The sequence below is a fragment of the Salvia miltiorrhiza genome, chromosome 7, assembly GCF_028751815.1.
Source record: "Salvia miltiorrhiza cultivar Shanhuang (shh) chromosome 7, IMPLAD_Smil_shh, whole genome shotgun sequence".
Classification (NCBI taxonomy): Eukaryota; Viridiplantae; Streptophyta; class Magnoliopsida; order Lamiales; family Lamiaceae; genus Salvia; species Salvia miltiorrhiza.
The window spans coordinates 7,208,839-7,232,639 of record NC_080393.1 but is presented as its reverse complement, the minus strand read 5'-3'; the positions used below and the strand labels follow the sequence as shown (position 1 = coordinate 7,232,639).

The window sequence follows — 23,801 nt, the reverse complement described above, 5'->3', positions numbered from 1 at the left end:
TCTTTTTTTTTTCAAGTAAAACAAATTTATTAAAGAAACGTGGTACCAACTACAAGGAAAACTCCATTTCTTTGTCTAACAAACCAAAAATTCTACTCCAACACCACACTCTAGCCTTGATCTCCAAAATCATTTTTTTTTTACCTCTCACTCTTTTCCTTCGAACCGAATCTCATTCATATAGTATAACTCAATCTCGTAGTTTTTATACTTTATAAATGACACCAACTCAACTTAAATTTTATTCATAAAAAAAATTCCATTACAACAATAAAGTAAATACACTATTCAAATGAAATTAAATTAAGAGGATTGTGTCTTCGGTTGATCTGCCAACCAATTGGATTAGCAACATCTTATAATGACTATTGCTCCTTAAAAAATCTTCTCTTCTACCACAATCTCTCGTAAGCAATTGCCGATAAATGTAGTCCGAACTCTAATTTTACACAGTCAAAAATAGAGTTCATTATGCCTAAATCACCTTTTAAATCATAGAATTATTTTTTATAAAGACAAATTAAGACGGAGATCATGCAGATTAAGCCATCATATCTTGTCCATCAATGGGCGGAAATGAATTTCTTTTGGAGATCACATGCTACTCCATTTATCAAAAGCAAGACATGATTAATATATGATTATTGTTGGGATTTTAATTAATTAAATTTGTACTTTAGGTTGAACTAGTTGGGATCCAATGATATAATTGTGATACTCCAGGGTATAATTGAATAATAAAGTTATGCCATTTAAGATTTTGGCAATGTAGGGTCGCAATACACTGTATAGACAATGATGCATCACGTCACATACCTTCCAAGGAGGGCAAAAAAAAAGTCACTTAATGGCCAATCAAAATTATTAAGAGTCGCAACTTGGAAGGTATGAAGATTATTTTTTTATATTTTTTAAATTATTATAAAATTGATTATTTTCACCAATATCTACTCCCTCCGTCCCAGCTTTTAGTATCCATATTTTTATTTTAGTTCGTCTCATATTTTGGTATTCATTTTTATTTTTAATAAAAGTAAGCGAAACTTTTGCTCCACTTAATTATTTTAACACTCACATCAAAGGTGAAATCCTTATTTTATTCACAACACTCATCGATTTTATTAAAACTCATCGATTTTTTGGTGAGGTTGTGTGGGGAGAGACAGGTCTAGAGAGTGTGGGGAGAGGCAGATTTAGAGATGGGTGGTGGCCGAAGATCGTTTCTGCAGGGGGTGGTGCGAGTGATTCTTGGTTTGTCAAAAATTTGAAGCCAAAAGTGGGGGATGGGAAGTTCTTTAATTTCTGGAGTTATTGGTGGGTTGGTCAAAAGCCTTTGAAGTTTATTTTTCCTAGACTTTACCAGTTGAGTGTGAACAAAGAAGCTGTAATTTATGAAAATGGGAAATGGACCGATACAGGGTGGGTTTGGGAGTTGAGGTGGAGAAGAGAGTTGTTTGAGAGAGAGAAGGAAGGAGTCACGCAGTTGGTCAGTCTTGTGTCTGGGATTAAACTTTCTGCAGGTACCAAGGATTGATGGTTTTGGAGAAACGAAACAGGGAGAGGCTATACAGCCAAGTCCGCTTATGAAGTTATTAAAGAACAAGCAAGTGAGGCAACGGAGGTGGCGGAGGAAATAGATACGAGTTCGAAGGTGTGGAAGATCCCTATCCCAAACAAAGTCAAGCTCACCGCGTGGAGATTTTTGAAGAACAGAATACCGACGTGTGACAATCTATTGAGAAGAAACATGACGTTGAGTGAAGTCGAAGTGGGATGCAACGCCTGCTTTCATCGTCAAGAATCCATGAAGCACGTGTTGCTCCATTGCCCGAAGCCGTCAAAGGTATGGGAAGCAATTTTTCAATGGCTTGGAGTTTGTGTGGCACAGCCACAAGATGTGCCTGCGCATTTTCAGTTTTTTAGTGGTTTGAGTAGTCGAAAAAGAAATAAGAAGTTTTTGATGGCTTTGTGGTGTTGCACTACTTGGCTCATTTGGAAAATGCGTAATGAGAGTAGATTTGAGAACAAAACGTGGGAGAGTGCAAATGTGATTGGAGAAGTCAAAGCTAGAGTGTGGAGTTGGGGTAGAATTTTTGGTTTTGTTGATGAAGGTGTTGGGATTCATCGATGGATGTCGAATGATGAATCTCCGCTGAGTTTGTAATCGTTTTGGTACTTTTGGTGCCTCTTTCGTTATATCTTATTTACTTTTCTTATAAAAAAAAGTTTTAAATGGATACTAAAAATCGAGACGAAGAGAATATTTATTTAAATCAATACTTTTATACGAGCGGCACTTACCATCATGCTAGTATTTTACAAACTTGTTAGTATGTTTTGTCCCATTCCAAAAAGACTAGTACCATTATTTTATACTCTCTTCGTCTCGATTTTTAGTACTATTACAAATTTTAATAAAATGATTGAATATATTATGAATGGAATAAGAATTTTATAAAAAGTGAGTGTTAAGTTAAGTTAAGTTTTGACAAGTTATGAGTTGGTATAATGGATAAGACCTTATTTTTTGACGAAGAAGCGCAGTCTGTTGGTAAGACGCTTCCCCTCCAACCAATAGGTCGGGGGTTCGAGTCACCCTAGGAGCTAGAGTGTGAGTGAGTTTTTTCCTTTCTTTGGTTGTAACAAATTAAAAAAAAAAAAAAAAAAGTAATCTTAATAAAAATAAAAATTAATGCAAACACACGTGTTATTCAAAAATGGAGTCGGTACGGAATCAGTAATTTGGACTTTTCACTTGTGCAGGTGCAACACTACTGTGTTGAAGTCATTCGGACTAATGTACCCCTAGTCCGCTTTGCTACTTCCCCTCCGCCGCAGTCTACGGCGGCAATTGAAGAAGTCATGGCGGAGCTGTGAAACCCTAATGCTATCTAATTAACGTAATTCAAGCTTGCTTTTTCATCTTGTTTTTGCGAAAATATTGTTATGTTTGTTGTCGAATTGAATTCATTTCTATACATTTCTTGTTTCAAACTAACTATTTCACGATTGATGACTGCGTTATTTTATACTAATCCCATTAAGTTCTTATGAGTATGCCCAGGCATTGAGCGGAATACCTACCGTTTTGTTTGTAAATGAAGACTGTCGCTGTATAGTTTAGCTATTTGAGTTTATCATGCTTGTAATCCATTTCTTATTCTAAAGTGTTAATTTCATTTGATTGAAGCTCCATTCTTTTTTCCTTCACCGAATTTCAATTGTTTAAAACAATGTTTATCATTATCCAAATTCACCATTGTAGTTAAGTTCTCCCATATTGATTCCCAACATGCTTATGTATCTGCAGTTTTTCTCAAAACACCTCCCACTAGAGTGATTGATAAAGAAAGCCCTCTGCAAATCTCCTTTCTGGATTTGAAACTAGATGGGATTGGGATCCCTTCTTCAAGTATTGGAGAAGTACCAATGCTTAGACTTATTCATTTTGGATTTGTGTAGCGTATCAACAATGAAAATGTTGGAAGAGAAAGATAGTTTTGGGAATGGTAGCCTTCAAGTTTGAGTCAATTGTGGGACCAAGCTACACTACAGAGCTTCATGGAGAAGTTGGGAGAAAAGAGAGAGCATTATAAGCAGCAACTGTTGACTTGAGCCGAGTTAGAAATACTCCTGAAAAAACCTCTATGTTGTAAAGAAGGTTAAACCTCTATGTTCATAAGACTATGAATTTCTCTACTATTACCTGTCATTCTGTTTGTCTTCAAATTCCACACTTTCGAAATAGTCTCTGTTCTTTACTCATTTAGTTGAGATGGGATCTATCTGTTTTTTATCTTGAAGACCATAAAATGTCTCTTTGCATCAAGTCATTAATTTATAACAAAACAGTCTATGCAAGTTCTAATAAATGAGTCAATGAAGTGTGTTGCATTATCAATCTGTTACTCATATCTCATGTACTGCTTCTTCTTTTATCCTTTCTTATTTCCCAAAACACTGGCAGCAGTTGAGTGGTCAGAAATGGCAGCTTCTCATACAGCTCTAGTTTCTCTTATGAACAGTATAGATCATATCCCGAATGATCATGATCCTCACCATTCCCTCTCCTCGAAAAAGAAGCAGATTGATTCTGTGAAGGCAAGGGCTCTTTCATTTCTATATTTTGAGTCATAATTATCATGGGATGAGTAGCAAAGAAGCGGAGGGAGGATTTGGAGTTAAGAATTGCATCTGCAACTCGTCTGGCTGAAGATGTACTCGACTCTCACATAGTCGATCCAATTCTTACTCTTGATCATGGCAAATGAAGTTGGAGTTTCTTGCTCAATTTAAAGCTACGAATCAAATACGATCAAGATTTGATGCATCCTCCCGTGAAAGGAAGGCGATTCTTGCTTCGATTCTAGCATTCTTTCCATGTATTACAAAGAGTCGCAGCTTCTCGTTCCATCTGGAGGAAATTGCGAATGGAAAAAGGTGAAGAGGGAAGCAGATTCAAATATGAGCAGCCACCATATTCCATGGCTGCTGCTTCATCGAGACCTCTAACCACGGGAAAGACTAATATATGATTACTTTAACAAGAAACAAATAATTAAAATAATTCAAGAAATAAACTTAGAATATGATATATATATATATATATAATTTTGGAAAATAAAAAACCAAAAAATAAGGAAACAAAAAAACAATAAGTAAGGAAACAGAAAAACATCATTTTCGGATATCTTAAAACCGAAAATCTAAACAATAAAATCTCCTAAAATTAAGAAGGGATAAATTAGTAAATACAACAATCAGTCAAAAACCGGCCCATTAGTTGCTAAATGAAAAAACCCGGTTAATTGTAGGTGTATTGGACACCGAGTGGTCAAATGTCATTTCCGTAAAATAAACCCTTTCCACACAAAAAAACAAAAACAAAACAGAAAAAAGCGTTCCAATCATACTAGAGCTAAAAATCATACTCCCTCCGTCCACCAAAAATATGCCACAATTTCCTTTTTCGTCCGTCCACAAAAAATATGCCACATCCATTTTTAGTAGTAGGGTCCACACCATTCCACTCACATTTAAAGTGGGACCCTTACTCCACTACCAACTTCACTCACATTTTATTAAAACCCGTGCCGAAAGCAAAGTGGCATATATTTGGTGGACGGAGGGAGTATGTAAGAGCACTCCCAGCAGATCTCTTAAAATTTTGCTCCTAAAACTACTCCTAAAGTCTTCCCTAAATTATTTTTAACTCATATTTTACAATTGCACACAGCAGCTCTCCTATATATATATTTTTAAAAAATAAACCGAAAATTGTTACTAGAAACACGTGAATTCAAACTACAACAAATTTAACTAAAACAAAAATCACTCCAAAAAAATTAATTAGCTATGTGGATTCACCCTCCCAGCCGCCAAACTCCAAGTTTTCGTCCAACTCCTCTGCCAAGATTTCATGAACTGAATCTACAACCTAACAAATTTAGCTTTTTTAAAGTAATATCTTAACAGAATAAAAATTCGTTCTTTTCATCTTTCTCACTCAAACTAAGCGAAAACTCATATCATCAATCCAAGAATCTCAAGCCATCACTCCAGATTTCTCATAAATTTCACAGGTATACAATCTCAAATACGTCATTTAAAGTCTGTTTATGATGGATTTATTTTTCGGAAGTGATTCAAATTCATCCTCTAGTGATGATGAGGAAGTTGAATTAGCAATTGTTGTTGGGGAAACAATTTCTGAAAATCTGACTACCAAAAAAAACTCAAGATCAAGTTATGGATCGATACCAGGCCGTATAACAAAAAATCGAAATCATATAGAGGCGCATAAAGGATTATTTCGGGATTACTTTGCGGACCCTCCTGCTTATCCAGCAAGTGATTTTAGAAGGCGCTTCCGCATGAATCGTGATTTGTTTCTTCGTATTACAGATGATGTAGTAGCACACGACTCATATTTTGTTCAAAAACGCAATGCTGCTGGAAAATTGGGATTATCTTCTCTTCAAAAAATAACAGCTGCACTTAGAATACTTGCTTACGGATTTTTGTTCAATAGATAAATTGATTTTCTCAAGTTTCTCAACCCGAGCTTTCTGCTTTTCATCCTTAAGCTCAGATAGGATATTTGTGAATCCAGAAACATCACCAAGCAACTTCTTCCTTTCCTTTGCAGCTTTCCGGCCACCTGGTAGTTTATTGTATGAAGAAGCAATACAATATGACCGCATCATTTTACAGATGATTGGATTAAAAAGGTTTGCAATTGCTACCTGGTCGTGTATTGTAATTCTCTTTGGTTGCTTCATCACAGTCTTCACCGAGATTAACAGTTTCCTGAGTTGAATGATTAGACGGTGCTGATAGCTTTTTCCTTTTAATACCAGCCAATTGATCGCGGCTTTTCCATTTTTCCTGATCCTTCAAAAGAACCCAACAATGATCGAAACGAAAAGCACTTTTCACTATACCTAGATACCATCTTCGTGCTTCTTGGATCTGTAGAGAATAACATTTACTTCAGCCATACAATTCAAGAAAAACAAACAAGACTAACATAACATAAATCTAATATATTAATGCTTACATTATCTTCATTACTAACACCACTTCTGTGTAGTCCTTCAACTTGAGTTAAGAAACCACAAAATTTATTGACATCATGTTGGATGATACCCCAACGATGATTTAAAGAGCTGCGAGTACGGGAAGGCCAATCAGCATTTTTCCACTGGGTGTAGTAAGTTTCTATTCGTTTCCAAAAGCGATCGCCTTTCATGTTATTTCCATCCGCTGCATCCAAACTAGTATTAAGCCAAGCTGATACTAGTAATTTATCTTCATCCGAATTAAAGTTCTTTCCACGTTTGTCAACTGAACTCGTTTTTGTAACATCGGATGACATATCAAAGGAGCCATTCTCCATCAACACTTGTGAACCTTGTTGCAACAGAGTGGTGAAATTAGAAATGTCATCCTCCATTTCTGAATACACAATATAGTTTCATTGAGTTAATATAACCATCTACAAGTAACCATTTTCACAAATATAATCACATTCAAGGAATAGTTGGAATTGCCAACATTTCGAATTCTGAATCTGTTCCCACTTCCCAAAATTGACAAAAATTTCGAATAATGAATCTGTTCCTACTAATTAGCAAGACCAAGAACAAGAAGTAGCAAATTTCTGTTTCAAATCTGAATATTTGCCTATTTGCCAAGAACAGCAAGAATCCAAGAACAATAACTACAAGTCTATAAATACATTGTTTTGCTACACTATCTCATCCTCAGCAATAATCTGTTCCATAGCAATATTTCCTTTCAAAATTTGAACTTTCATCGAAGTATTGGACTGTAGTTGTAGAAGAAAAACATTAAACAATTACCTGTTGCTACGGGTGGTGGTGTGGCCAGCGAAGAGCCCGCTGATCGGGTGGTGGTGTGGCCGGAAAAGAGTCCGTCGAGTGGTGAGTCTGGTGACCTCCTCCAACCTTAAACATTACGAACATAAACTCAAACTACTTCTTTTTCACATAATCATGCAACAAAACTATCCCAAATAGCTTATGGATCAAAAGCTCACCTGAGAGAATAAAGTGGCGAAATCCGAGGTTGAATTCAGAGGTATGAAGAGTTTGAGCAAGTATTCACTTCCCCACTTGATTATAAAATGATCGAGCTCTCCAATTGATTAATAAGAAATAACTTGAGATGAAATTGTCTTCTAGGGCTTCTTTTTTTCTTAATGGAAATAAACTTCACAGATTTATGTCTTGAATGATAGAAAAAAAGTGAAGAAAGATGATAAAAGTTTTGGAGGGAGACGCGGCGGGGAAGTGAAAATATTGTGGCGCCAGAAGAATGAAATCTTTACGCCAACAAAAATAAGTGTAAATTTAGGATTAGATTTGAGGGGTGTAAATTTTTTTGTGGGCCCATCTTAATATAGGTGATCTGTTGAATAATCATTTTATCTCATTTTTTATCATTTTAGCTCAAATTTAAAGTTATGATTACTTTTAAGAGATCTGCTGTGAATGCTCTAAGCCAGTTGAAACATTCACCGCTAACCTAATTAAATCTTTTTTAATAGTGTCCACAATCCTTATGACAATAAAAAAATATCGAAATATCAGTAGTGTCGAAAATATAAATATCTATTCTTTCTCTACTTTGACGTTGCATTAAGCGACTAAAAAATTAAACACAAAATCTACTGTATACCCGATATATCATACATTTGAATTGACCCGTACTTAAATTCTGACCTGCATGTTTATCCAAATTCTAAAATTCACATCTTGACTCAAATTGTGTAAATGACACTATTCAGTTATACAAATAACACTGCTTATAATTGACACTATTCAATTATATAAATGACACTGTAACATTTTAAAATATTATAGTGTCATTTTCAATTTTATAGTGTTGTTCAAAATATTACTTGATTTGCCCACCGTGCGATGCACGGTAATAATTATCGTTAAAATTGATTAATATACATATATAATTAAATTGGGAAAAAAATTCTAAACATGACACATAAATAAATTTTGAAATATTTAATTTTATCAACATTCATAATTATACCACAAAAAATCGAACTATACACTAATAAAATAAAAGTTGTGATATTTTATAAGATTAATTTTGAAAAATGAAAAATTACAAATTAACTGAATAATCATAATAAATATTTTCGAAGATTGTAGTTATATATATATATATATATATATATATATATATATATATATAGATAATATTTTAATCAGTAACACATGAATATTTTGTTAATTTAGTCTAACATAAATATGTTATTTGCCAAAAAATTTATAAGATTCATTACTGGTTTAATAGAATCAACCAATTATATGATCATATATAAATATATAATATAATATTGAACTAACGTCAATTATTACTGCCTATAGTTATAATTTTTATAGCTAACACATTATATATATATATATATATATATATATATATATATATATATATATTTTAAATTACCATGTATTAATTTTTTTTATAATTTTATCTATCTTTAAAGTCACAATAAAAATAAAAACAAAAACTAATGATAAAAAGTAATACATCTACTTTCATAATAAAATAAAATTTAAATAATTACATTCTTAGAAGTTAACACCACAAATTTTTTCACAAATAGAATGGAAATAACGAAAAAACAACTTAGGGTGCACGATTTTATTTAAACTAATGAAAAATCAACTTAGAGAGTGCATAATTTTATTATAATAGAGAGAGAAGAGAGAGAAAAATAATTTAATTTAAATCTTTTAACTTTTATAACTTTTTTTTTAAATCTAATTTTTACATAATATATATCAAATTAAAGTTCTTGTCACAATCTTTAATTTGATATGCGTATTGAATATTTTTTCATTAACGAAAGTGCACGATTTTTAGAAAAATATAAACCAAGAAAATGAGGAATAAACAAAAAGAAATACAAAAAATTCTAATTTTTAGGAAAGTTATGTAGTATTGGGTGAAAAGAAACGGTTGAAAATCTTAATAAATTTTGGATATATAATTTGTCTTCCTTAATGATTATAATTGCAAAATTGCCATCAAATCAATTTCAAATTGATTTGAAATTAATTTGATATTGAGAACTCCCTTTTTAATATAGTATAGATATAGATTTCTTTATTTATGAAACATATCCTTATGTAGGGGATGTATTTTATCCGGTCATGCAAGATTTAGGATGTCCAGAATATTTAAAGATCATTACATGTTTAGAAAAGAAAGAACAATTTTTTTTGAAGTTGAAAAGAAAGAACAATTAATACTCCATCCGTCCCTGAAATAAGTTCATTTTTTTCTTTTTTGGAACGTCCCCCCAAATAAGTTCCTCTTTCTTTCTTTCCATTTTTGGACAACTACCCCACCACTAATAATACTTTATTTATTCTTACTTTTCACTTTTTCACCACTCCCAATACTAATTATAATACTTTTTCACCTTTTCACCACTCACAATACTAATTATAATATATTTTTCTCCACTATCAATACACTTTACCACTTTTTCTTAAAACTCGTGCCGTCCCCAAAGATGAACTTATTTTGGGGACGGAGGGAGTATTATTTTTGCCTCCTTCTTATCATTCATATCATTGAAAAGTGCTATCCGCTAGCAGTAGAGTGGTTTTGTGAAGTTAAACATTATTGCACAACTACTCTCCTCTCTTCCCTTCCTCTTCCTCCTCCTCCTCCGCCGCCGCCGCCACGACCACCACCATTCCTCCGCCTTCTACGGCAATGGCGTCGCCTGGGAGAAGAAGGTCCGCCACTCCTCCACCCATCGCCGCCCAAATAGCTTCTCCGTCCTGCTCCTTCACCCCCCGCCGCCCCAACAGCTTTTCCGTCAAAGAAGCGTGGAGACACGGTTCTCTCCGATAACTGGCTCCTCTACACCGTCGCCTCCGCCGGCGACACGGGGTTTGTGCGGGAGCCGCCGCGCCGCAGAGGAATGGAGGTTGTTGGCGGAATGGAAGTGGTGGTTGTGGTCGGAGGAGGAGGAGGAAGAGGAAGGTGGTGCTCAGCGGCGGCTGTGTGATGCCGACTACCTCAAAGACGCCGACGCCACTGTCAAGGCATTGAAAAATGGATGGTTCTTCACCGGCGACGTGGGGGTTATGCATCCCGACGACTACCTAGAGGTCAAGGATCAGTCCAAGGACGTGATCATCAACGGCGGGGAGAATCTGAGCAGCGTGGTGGTGGAGTCGGTGTTGTACGGCCACCCGGCGGTGGCGGCGCGGCCGGATGAGTTTTGGGGGGAGACACCGTGTAGCAGAAGCTAACAGAGAATGACGTTTGACCCCCTCTTAGTAGGATTCAATTGAAGGTGGGGCCCACTTCAAAATAATTTTTTTTAAAGAAAACGGCGTTGGAAGGTTGTTTTCTTTGTGGGTTTAGTTGCACATTTTTCATGGACTATGGGGGAGGTTTTTGCGCCTGGGTCGAGCGTGGGGGGATCAACGCTCTAGAAGGGTCGAGTTCAGGGACCTATCTGCACCTTTGACCTTACTAAAATTATGTTATTGGGGATCGAGTTCAGGGACCTATCTGCACCTTTGACCTTATTAAAATTATATTATTACTAGACAATTTTGTTGTAGTGATAGACATTCATTTTTTTTTTTTTGAGGGAGTGATAGGCATTCATTGATATTATGTAGGATGAGCATTCGGATTTGGATATATTTTTTTTCTAAAATTGGAACTAAATTACTTTGCTAATAAAATATCCAAAACTAGCATCGTACATGGTTTCAGAATTTTTAACATTTTTCTAACGAGGATAAAGTCACACCATAAAGGCACCTCGTGCGAATCTCCATTTTCTGTAGCCATAGCTCATCCTCTTTGCTTTCAACTGTGTCAATGACAGACTTCATGACATCGATGTTTTTACGAGGAGCAACACCCTTATCATAAAAGTCTAGTCGTTCTTCAACCTGTTCAAGAAGTTTCTCCCCGAATGCACAAGTACATTTCTCTAAGAAACAATCAAGGCGAGAGGCAATTGAACACTTGTTAGCAAGATAGCGAGCCATGCATACGGCCTTTATTTCTAGCAGACGCACGGCCGATGAATGAGGAATGAAATATAAGACCATACTTTGGAGTGTTTCCTTGGGTTTTCAATGCCCTGAATAGAGCCTTCTCAGCACCAAGGATCTGAAGAGTAGAAGGACACTTTGCCTAGTTCGTAAGACTGCCAGCATCTATCTATCTATACATATATAAAAGCTGGTCCATCTAGCCAAAAAAATTTCCCGCCCTTTTACTCAATTTATTTTTGGAAAGTTGATCTATATTTGAAAAGTTGACTAATTTATAGGATGATATATATATATATATATATATATATATATATATATATATATATTCTTAATTAAATGTAATTAAATCTACATTTAATTGAACGACATTTATTCCCATCATCTATATTTGAAATTTATATGTAAAAATTTGTAGATCACTAATTTCAATTAAGTCTTTTGTGAGAAATATTCATCCAATAAATAAAATTCAAAATATAAATACATATAAATTGCATGGGATCTTGTAGTCATTTGCAAAAGTGAATATTCTTTTTGATTTACACGCAATTTTAGACTATAGATTGTTTTTGAATTCAAGAGAATAAAAAATTATTTACGAACTCGTAGAAATATCTCATATAAATTATTTTTTATTTACACGCTATCTCATAAATTGATTTCTAATTATTTTCAATTATATCTTTTGGAGATAAACAAAAGAAGGGCTATATAAGGCTGTTGTTAATTTTTTGTTGTGATTTTTGCAAAGTATGACAAACAACAACAATAATAATAATAATAATAATAATAATAATAATAATAATAATAATAATAATAATAATAATAATAATAATAATAATAATAATAATAATAATAATAATAATAATATTCTTATTAATGCTAAACACGACACAATAGATCATCCAATCAAATCTCCATAAATCATGACCCACATTGATTATGTTTCTATGTTTTGTCTAACAAATCAAAATACCAATATACCAATCAACTATCAACGAAATTATGAAATACATATTAAATAGAGTAAGGTATTGATTGGTATGCATGATTAATGGGATTTTTGTATCATCTTTACAGCTAAACAAAGGAGACGAAGAAGAAGCTCTATCTCAGGCATGCATGACGTCAGATCTAAGAGAGAGAGGTGATAGTGTGAAATGTGTAATTTGGCAACATTCCATATATATCTCCAAAAAATGTAACAACTTTTTATTATCGTCAAACCAAAATCAACTCCATTATCAAAGCATCTCATTCAATATAATATATTAAATATATAAGTTTCATATATATCTCTCATCAAATGTGTATCCCCGTGGCCTATATAAACTAACTTTTGGTGTGAAATTTTTACTTATACTCACTTCTTCTTTTGATATTCATCATTTCTCTAATCACAAACATGCCGACCATATATGTGGACTTTAGTAAAAAAAAATTGCAACCAAATAATGGCAGATCTGCAATGAATTAAATATGAGGCTATTTTATTTTGGAAGGGAAAGTTCTCACAGACCATAATGCAGGACATCAAGTATTGATACCAAGGATGACACTGATACCAGTTGATCCAAGACTACCGCTCAAGTTTCAACGGCAGCAGTTCCCTATTATTGTTTCTTATGCAATGACTATAAACAAAAGTCAAGGTCAATCACTCTCTCATGTGGGTTTATTTTTTAATAGGCCTGTTTTTAGTCACAATCAGTTTTATGTAACTATTTCTAGAGTTACAAGTCGAAGGAGTCTGAAAATCTTGATATGTAATGAAGACAAAGTAGATTATTAATTCTACAAATGTTGTATATAAATTATAAAGAAGTGTTCCAAATTTTATAATAATAAGATGACAAGTTTGCAATTGTCTTTTCATGTATTATTATTATTTTCACCTTTATTTTTAAGTAATTTAAAATGTTAATCTTAAATATATTTTAGCAGTAACATAGTTGGTATAACAAAAATTGTATAATAAAATATTTTAAAATCATTTATTTTAGAGATTATACAAAAGTGTCTTTCAGAATGTTACAATAAAATGCTTATATTGTTCGATGTCTTACTTAATCAGGTATAGACATCCTATGAACTTTTACGTAAATGGATGAATTTTAAAATAAGTTATGATATTTTTATTATTTTATATCTTTATTTTAATTTTAATAACTTTCAACAAAAATATATTTATATTTCTTTTAAAAAATTAGTTAAACAAAACCAAATTTTAATAACATATGTAATCACGGGTAAAACACTAGTGGGAAATCAAACGTGCTCCAACAACCTCACCAATCAATGCAGCCAAATTAGGCGCAATGTAACAAGATAATCATAGAGCTTCTTCCTGTACTCAGCAAGGTCCATAACTCTTTGTGCAAATTGCTTGACATTAATTAAATCTATTGGTGACAAATCCTGACCCATAGATGCTTTGGCAGCCTCGATAATCTCCTTTGCTTTATCTTCATCTCCTACTATGTCAATGTCAGTAAGGCCAGATAATTTGTCCTCAGATAACTGTGCTTTGTCTTGTATGTATTTTGCAACTTTAGCATACAGATAGTTGTCATTAACAATCTTCACCAGTTCGGGGAAATGCCATGAGTACCATTCTCTCACTCTCATGGAAAAGGAATTGACATCTTTATCAAGGGTATCCAGGAGAAAGATGGCTTGAATAACCATGTTGTCCACACGGTTCACATTGAACTTCACCTTGGCTCTGCTGACCAAGTTGAGCTTTTTCCAAATCTCCAGGCTTTAGGTTTTCAATGAACCTAACGAAATGCAAACGAATGAGCTCAAGAACAAACTCATTACTTTGGCAGGGAATCTTAGTTACTTCAAAAATATGTGATCCCAGTTTTGGCTCTCCCACTCCCAAACTAAACTTTGGCTTCTTACCCTCTTTGACCTTGGGTAAAGTTAGCTCCAAAAAGTTCCTCAGCTCATCAGTCATTTGACCTTCAGAGATGGCGTTGCACTGGTTGAGCGCATCAAGCGCGGAGTCATACGGAGTAAAGGCGGCGAGCTTGACCACCTTACCGAAGCGGTTCAGGTCGACGACGGAGCTCCGGACGGCCTCCGTGTTCTGGCCGATTTCATCAATTCCGTCGGCTGAGAAGAGACCGTATCCCGACGCGGACTCGTATAGCACGTACAGCGTCATCGCTGTGAATTTTAGGTTAAGGGATTTTTCCGCCTCTCTGTGTGTGTGAGACAAGAGGAATGGGGCGGAGAGGTTTATGTGTGTGTGTTAATTGAATCGATCTAATCAAACTTATACTTTATGAGAAAAAATGAATTATCAAAAATTTTGATCAAAATAAAAGCAAACAGATAGATAAAAAAGAATAACTAGAGCTGCATAAGCTGCCATCTCTAAACCTCTAAATTAATCTGTTTCTATATTTACTGCAACTTCAAATAAAAGTTTTACTGTAGCTATTTTCTGAAAAGAAAAGGCAAAATTTAGAATAAAAAACAAAAACTACGCCGTTGCCGGGGATCGAACCCGGGTCACCCGCGTGACAGGCGGGAATACTTACCACTATACTACAACGACATTGTTGATCAGGATCCATATTTATATATTTTTATATCTTTATTTATAGTGAATTTGCAAACTCTTGGTTTGACAATTCTTTGTTGATCTACGGAATTACTATAAATTTAAATCTCACTCTTTCTGCATGAGTATCATGCAACAAAGCAGGCTCTGGAAGTCATATACGGTCCACACGTATACTAATAAAATACCCCTCAAGCCTATCTGAATAATCATATAGCCATTACTTATTCTTAGAAGCATTATTTAAATTTAAATATATATATATAGAGGTAGTTGTCTTACAATTTTAAATGTCATCAACGTTTTTTTATATGAAACATGTTAATTTACTTGAAACTGTTTCTCTCATCTATAATACGCAAATTATTCAGTTAGGCTGCGTGTATTTTGATGGATAAATTTGTTCATGAAAAATGATGGATAACAAGAATTTATGTCTTGAAATGTCTTCTTTTTTTTTTTTCAATATTTGACACAAGAGCATTTTCCTTTTCTTATTTTCACTTCAATGGTGGATAATATTATCACACCAACCCTTAAAGTGAAAATAAGGAAGGAAAAATACTTTTTTGTCAAATGTTGAAAAAGAAAAGAGACATTTAAAGATATAAATTTTTGTTATCCACCATTTTTCATGAATAAATTTATCCATCAAAACAGCCTTAAATTTTAATTTACTCGAAACTCGTACTAGGTAAGACATGCCGAATTTCCTTGGCATTAGTAATTTTTTACTAATCAAGAGTGGAGACCCAACTTTGAAAATCATAACAGTTTGATTTATAGTCCTAAACTTTTAAATAAATGCTCATGCAAATCCCAATTGACAGAGAATATAAAATGGTTTATCTTGTCCCCCACCCCCCAATTGTCTATTTATCTATATTTCGACTCAGCCTTGGCCTTCCCAAACAGTGGGGTCACCTTCATTACTCTATTCTCCTAATTCATCAGTTATCAATCAACTGTCCAAGAGAAACTCAAGAAGCTTTTTAGTCATAAATATAACTAAATTAGAAGGCTCTGAGCGCGCCGCCGCCGCCGTGGAATGGAGAAAATAGTGGTGGTGGTGGAGGAGGTGGAGGAGGTGGAGGTGGCGATAACAGCCCTCAAATGGGCGCTCCACAACATCCTCCGCTGCGGCGACGTGGTCACACTCCTCCACGTGTATCCAACGCAAAGATCAAAGAGCAAGAAGAAGCTCCGACGACTTCGCCTCAAAGGCTTCCAATTAGCTCTCTCATTTAGAGAAATCTGCAACGCCTTCCCCAACGTACCTATTACGCTTCTCTCTCACTCTCTCTCGATTGATTAGATTGATTGATTGAATTGTGCAAATCAATTGCAGACCAAGACTGAGATCGTTGTGACGGAAGGCGACGAGGAAGGGCGGAGAATCGCCGCCGTCGTGAGGGAAATCGGCGCCTCCACGCTCGTGGTGGGGCTTCATGATCGGAGCTTCCTCTACAGGTATGTACAGTAATTTTTTAAATTGGTATTTTTATTTTTTTTAATTATGTAGCACGTTAGATGTTGTCAAACTGTTGATCTTTAAATAATTTGAGCCTTTTGTATTTGTCAAAATAAAGGTGAAGAGAAAGGTTGAGTTTGAATTAAATACAGTGGTGGGTAATGAGCGTTTCGTCATGTAAAGTTGGTCAGCACCCCACATTACACACAGGCACAAGTTAATTATAAGGGTGGGGCCCTCTGATGGCCGGCCTTTTCTCGCCTGTCGTTTACTAATTACTATTGGTGAATTTTATTCCTCTTTGCTATTATAATTTGGGTTATTATATGACTTAACAACTTAATTTAACGCTCTATTTAGATTTTAGTTGGGCATTATTCTAGTTATTTAGTTACTAAGTGAAACGAGTTGTCGCCCTTTAAAAGCCCATTTTGCGTAAGTATTGCTCGTGTGTAAATACTAAATACGAGTAGGATGCAAAGATATGATAGTATTTAGAACTGACGTGGACGTGAGTGTCGATTTCAAAGAGTGTGATTTTCAATAATGTTTTTGGTGAAATATTTTATTTAGCGTAGGACGGTTAAGGTGTAGGATTTGCCACTTGGATGCTCGTTTTTCCTTATAATATTTAGCTGTAATAATTAGATTAAGCAATCACTTTTCTTGTGTATTCAATACTGCGTAACTGAGTTTCGTGTTTCCCGCATTGCAATTACTTATCCTAATAGAAAAACCTTTTTTTTTCTTTGGGATAAGTAAACTGCTTTCTTTTCAAGCCAAAAGCTGAAAATGACAAAATAAACATTCGTCCCTTAATTTGAGTGGGAGAGTGGAAGTTGACATAATCGTACTCGAAATCACTCTTATTGTTGCTAAAAGTTAACACTTTCTTTACAAAACTTGCAACTACTCCATCAAGCTAATAAAATAAAACTAATTGCAATTTATCCAAAAGAAATACCAACATTCAATTAGCAGGAGGTTCAACCAAAGAGAAAAAAACAACTTAACATATCTTAAGCTTATTCTGCTCAGTAATAAACCATTTTACACAGTAAAATGTGAATAGGCTTTGATATGCTAATTCTGTATGGTTTCTGCATCCCATGTTATATATGTAGGTACATATCACTCCAAAACAATAGCATAAGGCATTTGAACTGTAAGGTCCTCGCCATCAAGGAACCATCAACAAGTCTGACATCTACAACTATTTCTATACAAGGGTGTTCAACTACGATGGACTTGTCACAGATTGAAATATCTGTACTTAGGTGAGACCACTCATCATTTTTTGCGGATTTTACATTAAAGATTTATTTGTCTTGTTACGTTGATTATGTGTTGATAGCTTCATTTTCGTAATGGATTGATAATTTGGGATAAAAACAGATCAAACACGAAGAACGTGGTCGTTGTTGTAAATGAGATTGCTAGACTTGCTAAACATTATTTGGTAAATACACTACTTGCTGATTATGTCGTGGTAGGAAAATGAACAAGGTATTATAGAAATCTTGATCATATTGTAGATAAAGAGATATATATAAAGGTCGTGGCATTGCAATGAATAATCAAGACATAGTATTGCATGATTTTACTGTCTATTTGTTAAATGAGTAAGTGTGTATGATATGGTGAATTTGATGTGATGTAATATATGTTGAACATTAATAAAAATACCCTTTTCATAGTTTTCGGGTATGGTAGGAAACATAGTTATAATGATTAGAACTTAATGCATTTCAATTTAATGAATGATTAATTGTATTGCAGTGTCCCTGATGTTCCTCCTCAGAAAATTCCATACCAAATATGTCCAGACCCGAATGCTATAATTTGGAGATCAAGGCCAACAAGAAAGTAAAAGAGGAGTCCATCCACTTCAAGGCTTCCAAATAGTGTTCCGATTCATGTTCTAACCTTATCGGTACATAGATGTCATTTTGAAATCTACTATATCGTCTTCAAATATACTATATAGCTTCTACGAGGAGTATGAATATACCAATCAAATACAATTTGAATAACAGAATCTTGTGTGGAGGTTGATGTCGAGCAGATTTAGCTTCACATTCAAGAAGAATTACACGCAACTTTTCTTGATTTTTTTTAAACAAATACATGCAAGAGTTCTCTTTCACTATATGCTCAGGGAAAGAGAGAAAGTGAAAGTTATTTTGAATAAAATTAACAATCATGAATAAAAGTGACAGTTATTATGAATAAAATTAACAAATATTATGAATAAACTTGACAATTATTATTATAAATAAAAATATCAATTCTCATAAGTGCGAACGGTGATGGGAGAGTGCAGACGAGTGGTCCTCCGACTCCTCTTTTTTTAAGTTTCAGGCGGACTTGTGATTTAGATTTTGGAATCAAATAAGATTCTCAAGAAATTAAATGTGTTATAAAAGAAAATAAAATAGTTTAAAATAATTAAATACTCCTATATTCCAAGTTTGATTAATAATCTAGACATTTTTTTTATTGGTACTATAATTGTGAAACGGGCTGAGTTTAATGTATTGGTCTGCCCAGGCCCGACCTATAACAATGCGGGATAGGCTGGGTCAAATTGGTCACACTGTCAGTCAGGTCCATAACGCGCGAAGCATTCAAGCATGGACTCATTACACATCAAAATCAGCTAAAGCCCATCCAATTGAAATAGTTGCAATTTAAATCCCAAACTTTGGATTTTCTTGTAAATTATATTCGATCATCAAAGTCTCTCAATAATATCTCAATCTTTTCTCTAAAAAAATAAAATAATAATTAAGATCTCAATCTTTTTATTAGTCGTAGATTCAACCGTTCTATAATTTTACTTTGCTCGAGTTTGGAGCTCAAATTTGAACATTAATTCATCCAATTTTAAAACTCAAAATTGATTGAGGGCTTCTAAATTCAATTCATGATTGTGGATCGATATACATTAATTGGTGAGAGAAATGCTACAGAAGTTAGTATTCCCTTTGATCTACATGTGATATATAGATGTAGTTACTAAGACGAAGATTGTTGCTGCTCAAACCCTCTTCTTGCATCATTTCCCAGAAGCTCTGGTGATCCTCTTGTTGCCACAGCCGCACTTTAAGTTCCCAAGACTCTCTTGTTCTACTAATATTCTCATTGCAGAAATGGTTGAAGCCACACTGCATTCCTCCAATTGAATGTATCCAAGTGTTGGTATTTCTCCAACTCCCATGGGAATTTCTTCCAACTTGGATAAGCGCCTAAATGCAAGACTCTCCAAGACTGGAAAGTGGAAGCTCTCTGCATTCCACTTAATTAAATCATCGCAACACCAAATCTCCAAGTATTTCAAGCAAATGAATTCCCCCTCAACAGGGTTCCACTCCTCCCCTTTAATCGAAAATCTCAGTTTCAGAACCACAAGAAATGGCAACGAACCAACTATTGTCAAATCTTCCCAACCAAGAACACACCTTATTAAACACAGCTCCCGTAGCGAACCCGGGAATGTGAGGCCTGGGCCAAAGTAACGTTCTTCAGCGAAAGCGCATGTCAATGATTCCAGCTTACGGAGGCGGCCAAGATTATGTGAACAGCATGCTAAGCCTGAGGCAGTGAATGAGACGCCATACATGATATGCACATTCTTCATGTTGGGAATCCTTTTGCAGACCTCATCACTCAACATGAAATTCTCCACTTTCAAAAGTGTCTGTAGATTTTGCAAAACAAGGCCGTGCCGTTGTCTGTTGCTTCGAGGTGGATCAGGCAGACGAATCAGATTACCAAATAGATGCCTGAGCTGTGGCATCTCCCAAATTTCAGGTGGTGCCATCATTTGCTGAAAGTTGCCACCAAGAATCAATGTTTGCAAATTCCACACAAGGGATATCGATGAGTGGAGATTAACATAGGGAAAAAGGAGGTGGGAACCCCGGAAATAAATGTTGTGATGAAGGTACCGCAAATTAAGTTGTTGACTGAACCTGCCCTTTAGATAGTATACATCACAGGCATTCGGAAACTCACTAACCTCAGCTTGTATCTTCAACAATCTAAACTCCAAAGGGAGGCTGTGTGCGTGTGCGTCGCATATGAGAGAACGGACTAATGGTGCCGACTTGAGAGCATCAAAGTGGCTGCTCTTACAAAACTCCTCATCTAAAGTCCCTCCGTGAATCACAAGGCGGCGTTGATCTCTGTTTATGGATCTTGGAGTCTCATTGTCAAGCAGCTTCAACACGCAAAGAAACTTCTCCTTCTCTGCCTCCTTCAAGCATAGCTCTCTTACAAGATCATGGATTTTGAAACGTAGTATATTCCCATTATCACCCCAACTATGAACTAGAATGAGATTCCTGTCAACGAGATCCTTCAAGTAACTCTCCCCAATCTCTTCCAAAGTTTGGACCCTATTCGGTTTCAGAAATCCCTCAGCAACCCAAAGTCGGATAACCTCACCAACAGAGATCTCCTCATCTTCCGGAAAAGTTCCCATATAAAGAAAACATGGCTTCAGATAAACGGGCAGGTGACTATAACTCAAAGATAAAATTGTCAAGCATTGGTCGTCCTTTCCGGAGCATAAAATAGTGTAAATGTCATTAGCAATGTGCTGCCATTGTTCCTTTGAGCTAGAGGATTTGCTAAGATACCCTCCAATCACAACAATTGACAGCGGAAGTCCTTGGCATTGTTCTACAATCTCCTTTCCAATTTCGAGTAGCTCCGGGGGGCAATCATCTTCTCCAAATGCCTTTTCACAGAACAACTTCCAGCTTTCATCCTTGTCTAAAGTTTTCAATACAAAAGAGGAAGAGCCAACATGACTAGCCAGGTTTGATAGCCTAGTGGTTATAACAACTCGACTTCTAGTGCCATTATCTGGTAAGGAAAATCTTATTTCATCCCAAGCATTGATGCTCCACATATCATCTAACACAATAAGATATCTTTTACCTAACAACATTTTGTACAGCTGTTCTCCTAATTCACTATCATTTTCGTCTCTCGAATGTCCTAGATGAGAAAGAAGCTGTGAAAGAATGTCTCTGGCACTATATTCTTGAGACACGGTAGCCCAAGCACGAATGTCAAAGTGTTGCTCAATAAGTGAATTCTTGAATGCATTTGTGGTTAGTGTTGTCTTACCAGCCCCGCCCATGCCGACGATCGAGATGATCTGCCGAGTGGATTTCTGTGAGGTGAGCACATCCATCAGTTGAATCAGCTCCTCCTCAAATCCCACCATACTTGTCTGCCGAGGTCTGGATGAAGTAGCAAGCACTGGTTCATCTCGCATTCCATCTTTCATTTCAATCTTCATCATCTTTTTCTTGATACAGTCCATCTGTTCCAATACTTTCTCTAGGCGGGACTTGTATTGTATTTTCTCTACTACCTTTTTCCTCGCATCTTTTATTTTTTTCAGCAAGAAACTGGGACTTGTTTCCCCATCATCATCACCAAGAATTTGATTCACGATGCGGGATTCAATCACATCTTCAGCCTCCTGAGCTGCAGATACGATTCTTCTCTCCAAATCTTGGGCTTCTTTGCTGCCTCCATGGGAATTGTATGTCTCAATAAAATTAAGCAAGAAATGGACCTTTTTAGAAAGAGATTTGATCTGTTTGTTGTCAAGAGAAGGGGAAAGGCGAGGATGATTCTGCATATCCTCCATAAGATTAATAAGAGTAACCAGAGCTGCATAAGCTGCCATCTCTAAACCTCTAATCTTTGAAGTTTCAGCAAATGTAGAAACAAATTGGTTTTCACTGGATCCTATGATGAAAAGTCAATGGTTGGGTCCTTGATCTGCTCCATATTAATAGAATAGGGGTATTTGCTTCTAAATACACGAATTTAGCACATTTTCTTATACAAAATGTGTCTCATAAATTCAAGAATATATATCGTCAAAAAGAGAATGAGAGATTAAGAAATGTGTAAAAAGTAGATAAAGTGGGTTGGTGGTAGGGATGAAAATGAATCGAATAATTTTGGTTCGATTCGGTATTTAATTTGAATTTTTGATATTCGAATACGAAATTTTATGATTCGAATAGGAATACAAATATATTTTTTTTAATTCAATTAGTTATCAAATACTATTCGAGAATTACGATATTCGATTCGGTATTCGAAAATATTCGATAAATATATGTATATATATACATATAATATTTATATTTTAAAAAATAAAGAATAAATTAGATATAAAGTAAAATACACAAAAAAATAATATTCATTTAGATAAAAATAAACAATAATAATAATAATAATAATAATAATAATAATAATAATAATAATAATAATAATAATAATAATAATAATAATAATAATAATAATAATAATAATAATAATAATAATAATCAAAGCTTTGAAAAGACTTTGATTCCAAATATAATTCAAATGAAAGTATTTTATTTGAAATATTATTTTAGAATTTTTCTGTATCAAAATCGTCAATTAAATATATTCGATTCGAATCAAATAGTAGAAAGTCGAATAGAATAATAGGAATTTTTTATTTAAATATTCGATTTATGTTATTTAAAATACACTTGTAAAAATTGAAACGAATATTTGATTCAATTCGAGTATTCGCGAATCAGTATACGAATCGAATACAAATAGTAAATAAGATTCGAAACATATTCAAACACTGATTCGAATATGCAATTATTTTCACGAATATGAATCGAATCCAATGATATTCGATTCGATTCGTTTACATTCCTAATTGGTGAAAATTATTTAAATATTAGGTATAGAGAGAGAGAAAATATATTGCTAAAAAAGGAATGAGACATTTATATTGGAACGTCCCAAAAAGGAAAGTGAAACATTACTATTGGGACGGTGGGAGTAATAATTTATTGATTTTTGTTTACACAATTTATGTTATATTTGAGCATTGTCTAGCTCTTTTACAGTTTTTAAAGGCTTTATATTGAACTTATAGATTGAAACATGTATTCCGACGTTTACATCAATAGTAAATTAGAGTTTTTTCCTGTTGGTATCAAAAATCAAAATCAGAAAATGCGATAAGTTCATTATTCGTGAGGAGAAAATAAAAATCAGGTTAAATTTTAGAAAGCGATTTTTTTGTGTGTATTTTCTCGCGAATATCCCATATTAATATAAAATTATATTTAATTTTTTTTTTAATCCTGCAGTT

The 23,801-nt window shown here is 34.6% G+C and overlaps 5 protein-coding genes, 1 long non-coding RNA gene, 1 other non-coding gene and 1 pseudogene across 7 annotated transcripts in view; 3 read left to right on the top strand and 5 right to left on the bottom strand.

Annotated features, from left to right (window-relative positions):
* Positions 1-23,801, bottom strand: part of LOC130992114 (nucleolar complex-associated protein 2) — an 884,658-nt gene that overhangs the window by 260,570 nt on the left and 600,287 nt on the right. The gene's annotated exons all lie outside the window — the stretch shown is intronic.
* Positions 1,200-2,164, top strand: LOC130993765 (uncharacterized). The gene is made up of 2 exons (XM_057918802.1): positions 1,200-1,251; positions 1,557-2,164. Exons 1-2 carry the CDS (start codon positions 1,200-1,202, stop codon positions 2,162-2,164), a joined length of 660 nt encoding a protein of 219 aa, XP_057774785.1.
* Positions 2,700-3,897, top strand: LOC130992199 (uncharacterized). The gene is made up of 2 exons (XR_009091253.1): positions 2,700-2,900; positions 3,311-3,897. It is a non-coding gene; the product is annotated as an uncharacterized LOC130992199 (long non-coding RNA).
* LOC130993764 (glutathione S-transferase T3-like) lies at positions 5,354-8,019 on the bottom strand. The gene is made up of 6 exons (XM_057918801.1): positions 7,562-8,019; positions 7,365-7,469; positions 6,560-6,957; positions 6,246-6,471; positions 6,015-6,160; positions 5,354-5,437 (listed from the first exon to the last, which is right to left on the bottom strand). Exons 3-6 carry the CDS (start codon positions 6,953-6,955, stop codon positions 5,354-5,356), a joined length of 852 nt encoding a protein of 283 aa, XP_057774784.1. The 5' UTR covers positions 6,956-6,957; positions 7,365-7,469; positions 7,562-8,019.
* On the bottom strand, positions 11,298-14,831 carry LOC130993763 (nucleolar protein 56-like; annotated as a pseudogene).
* TRNAD-GUC (transfer RNA aspartic acid (anticodon GUC)) lies at positions 15,079-15,150 on the bottom strand. The gene has a single exon. It is a non-coding gene; the product is annotated as a tRNA-Asp (tRNA).
* Positions 15,972-18,660, top strand: LOC130992175 (uncharacterized). The gene is made up of 4 exons (XM_057916722.1): positions 15,972-16,429; positions 16,505-16,626; positions 17,752-17,904; positions 18,407-18,660. The coding sequence occupies exons 1-4, from the start codon at positions 16,205-16,207 to the stop codon at positions 18,495-18,497; spliced, it is 591 nt and encodes a 196-aa protein (XP_057772705.1). The 5' UTR covers positions 15,972-16,204; the 3' UTR covers positions 18,498-18,660.
* On the bottom strand, positions 19,512-22,473 carry LOC130992110 (putative late blight resistance protein homolog R1B-16). Its single transcript, XM_057916609.1, has one exon. It carries the CDS (start codon positions 22,335-22,337, stop codon positions 19,686-19,688), a length of 2,652 nt encoding a protein of 883 aa, XP_057772592.1. The 5' UTR covers positions 22,338-22,473; the 3' UTR covers positions 19,512-19,685.

Bases quoted from the DNA above. Each gene is read 5' to 3' on its own strand.
- LOC130993765 (XM_057918802.1), top strand. From the start codon at position 1,200: ATGGGTGGTGGCCGAAGATCGTTTCTGCAGGGGGTGGTGCGAGTGATT. The intron at 1,252-1,556 runs GTTTGTCAAAAA...GAAACGAAACAG, and splicing joins GGTGGTGCGAGTGATTCTTG to GGAGAGGCTATACAGCCAAG.
- LOC130993764 (XM_057918801.1), bottom strand. From the start codon at position 6,955: ATGGAGGATGACATTTCTAATTTCACCACTCTGTTGCAACAAGGTTCA. The intron at 6,161-6,245 runs GTAGCAATTGCA...ATAAACTACCAG, and splicing joins GAATTACAATACACGACCAG to GTGGCCGGAAAGCTGCAAAG. The intron at 5,438-6,014 runs GTAAGCAAGTAT...TAAATTTGTTAG, and splicing joins TATCTATTGAACAAAAATCC to GTTGTAGATTCAGTTCATGA.
- LOC130992175 (XM_057916722.1), top strand. From the start codon at position 16,205: ATGGAGAAAATAGTGGTGGTGGTGGAGGAGGTGGAGGAGGTGGAGGTG. The intron at 16,430-16,504 runs GTACCTATTACG...AATCAATTGCAG, and splicing joins TCTGCAACGCCTTCCCCAAC to ACCAAGACTGAGATCGTTGT. The intron at 16,627-17,751 runs GTATGTACAGTA...TTATATATGTAG, and splicing joins GATCGGAGCTTCCTCTACAG to GTACATATCACTCCAAAACA.
- LOC130992110 (XM_057916609.1), bottom strand. From the start codon at position 22,337: ATGGCAGCTTATGCAGCTCTGGTTACTCTTATTAATCTTATGGAGGAT.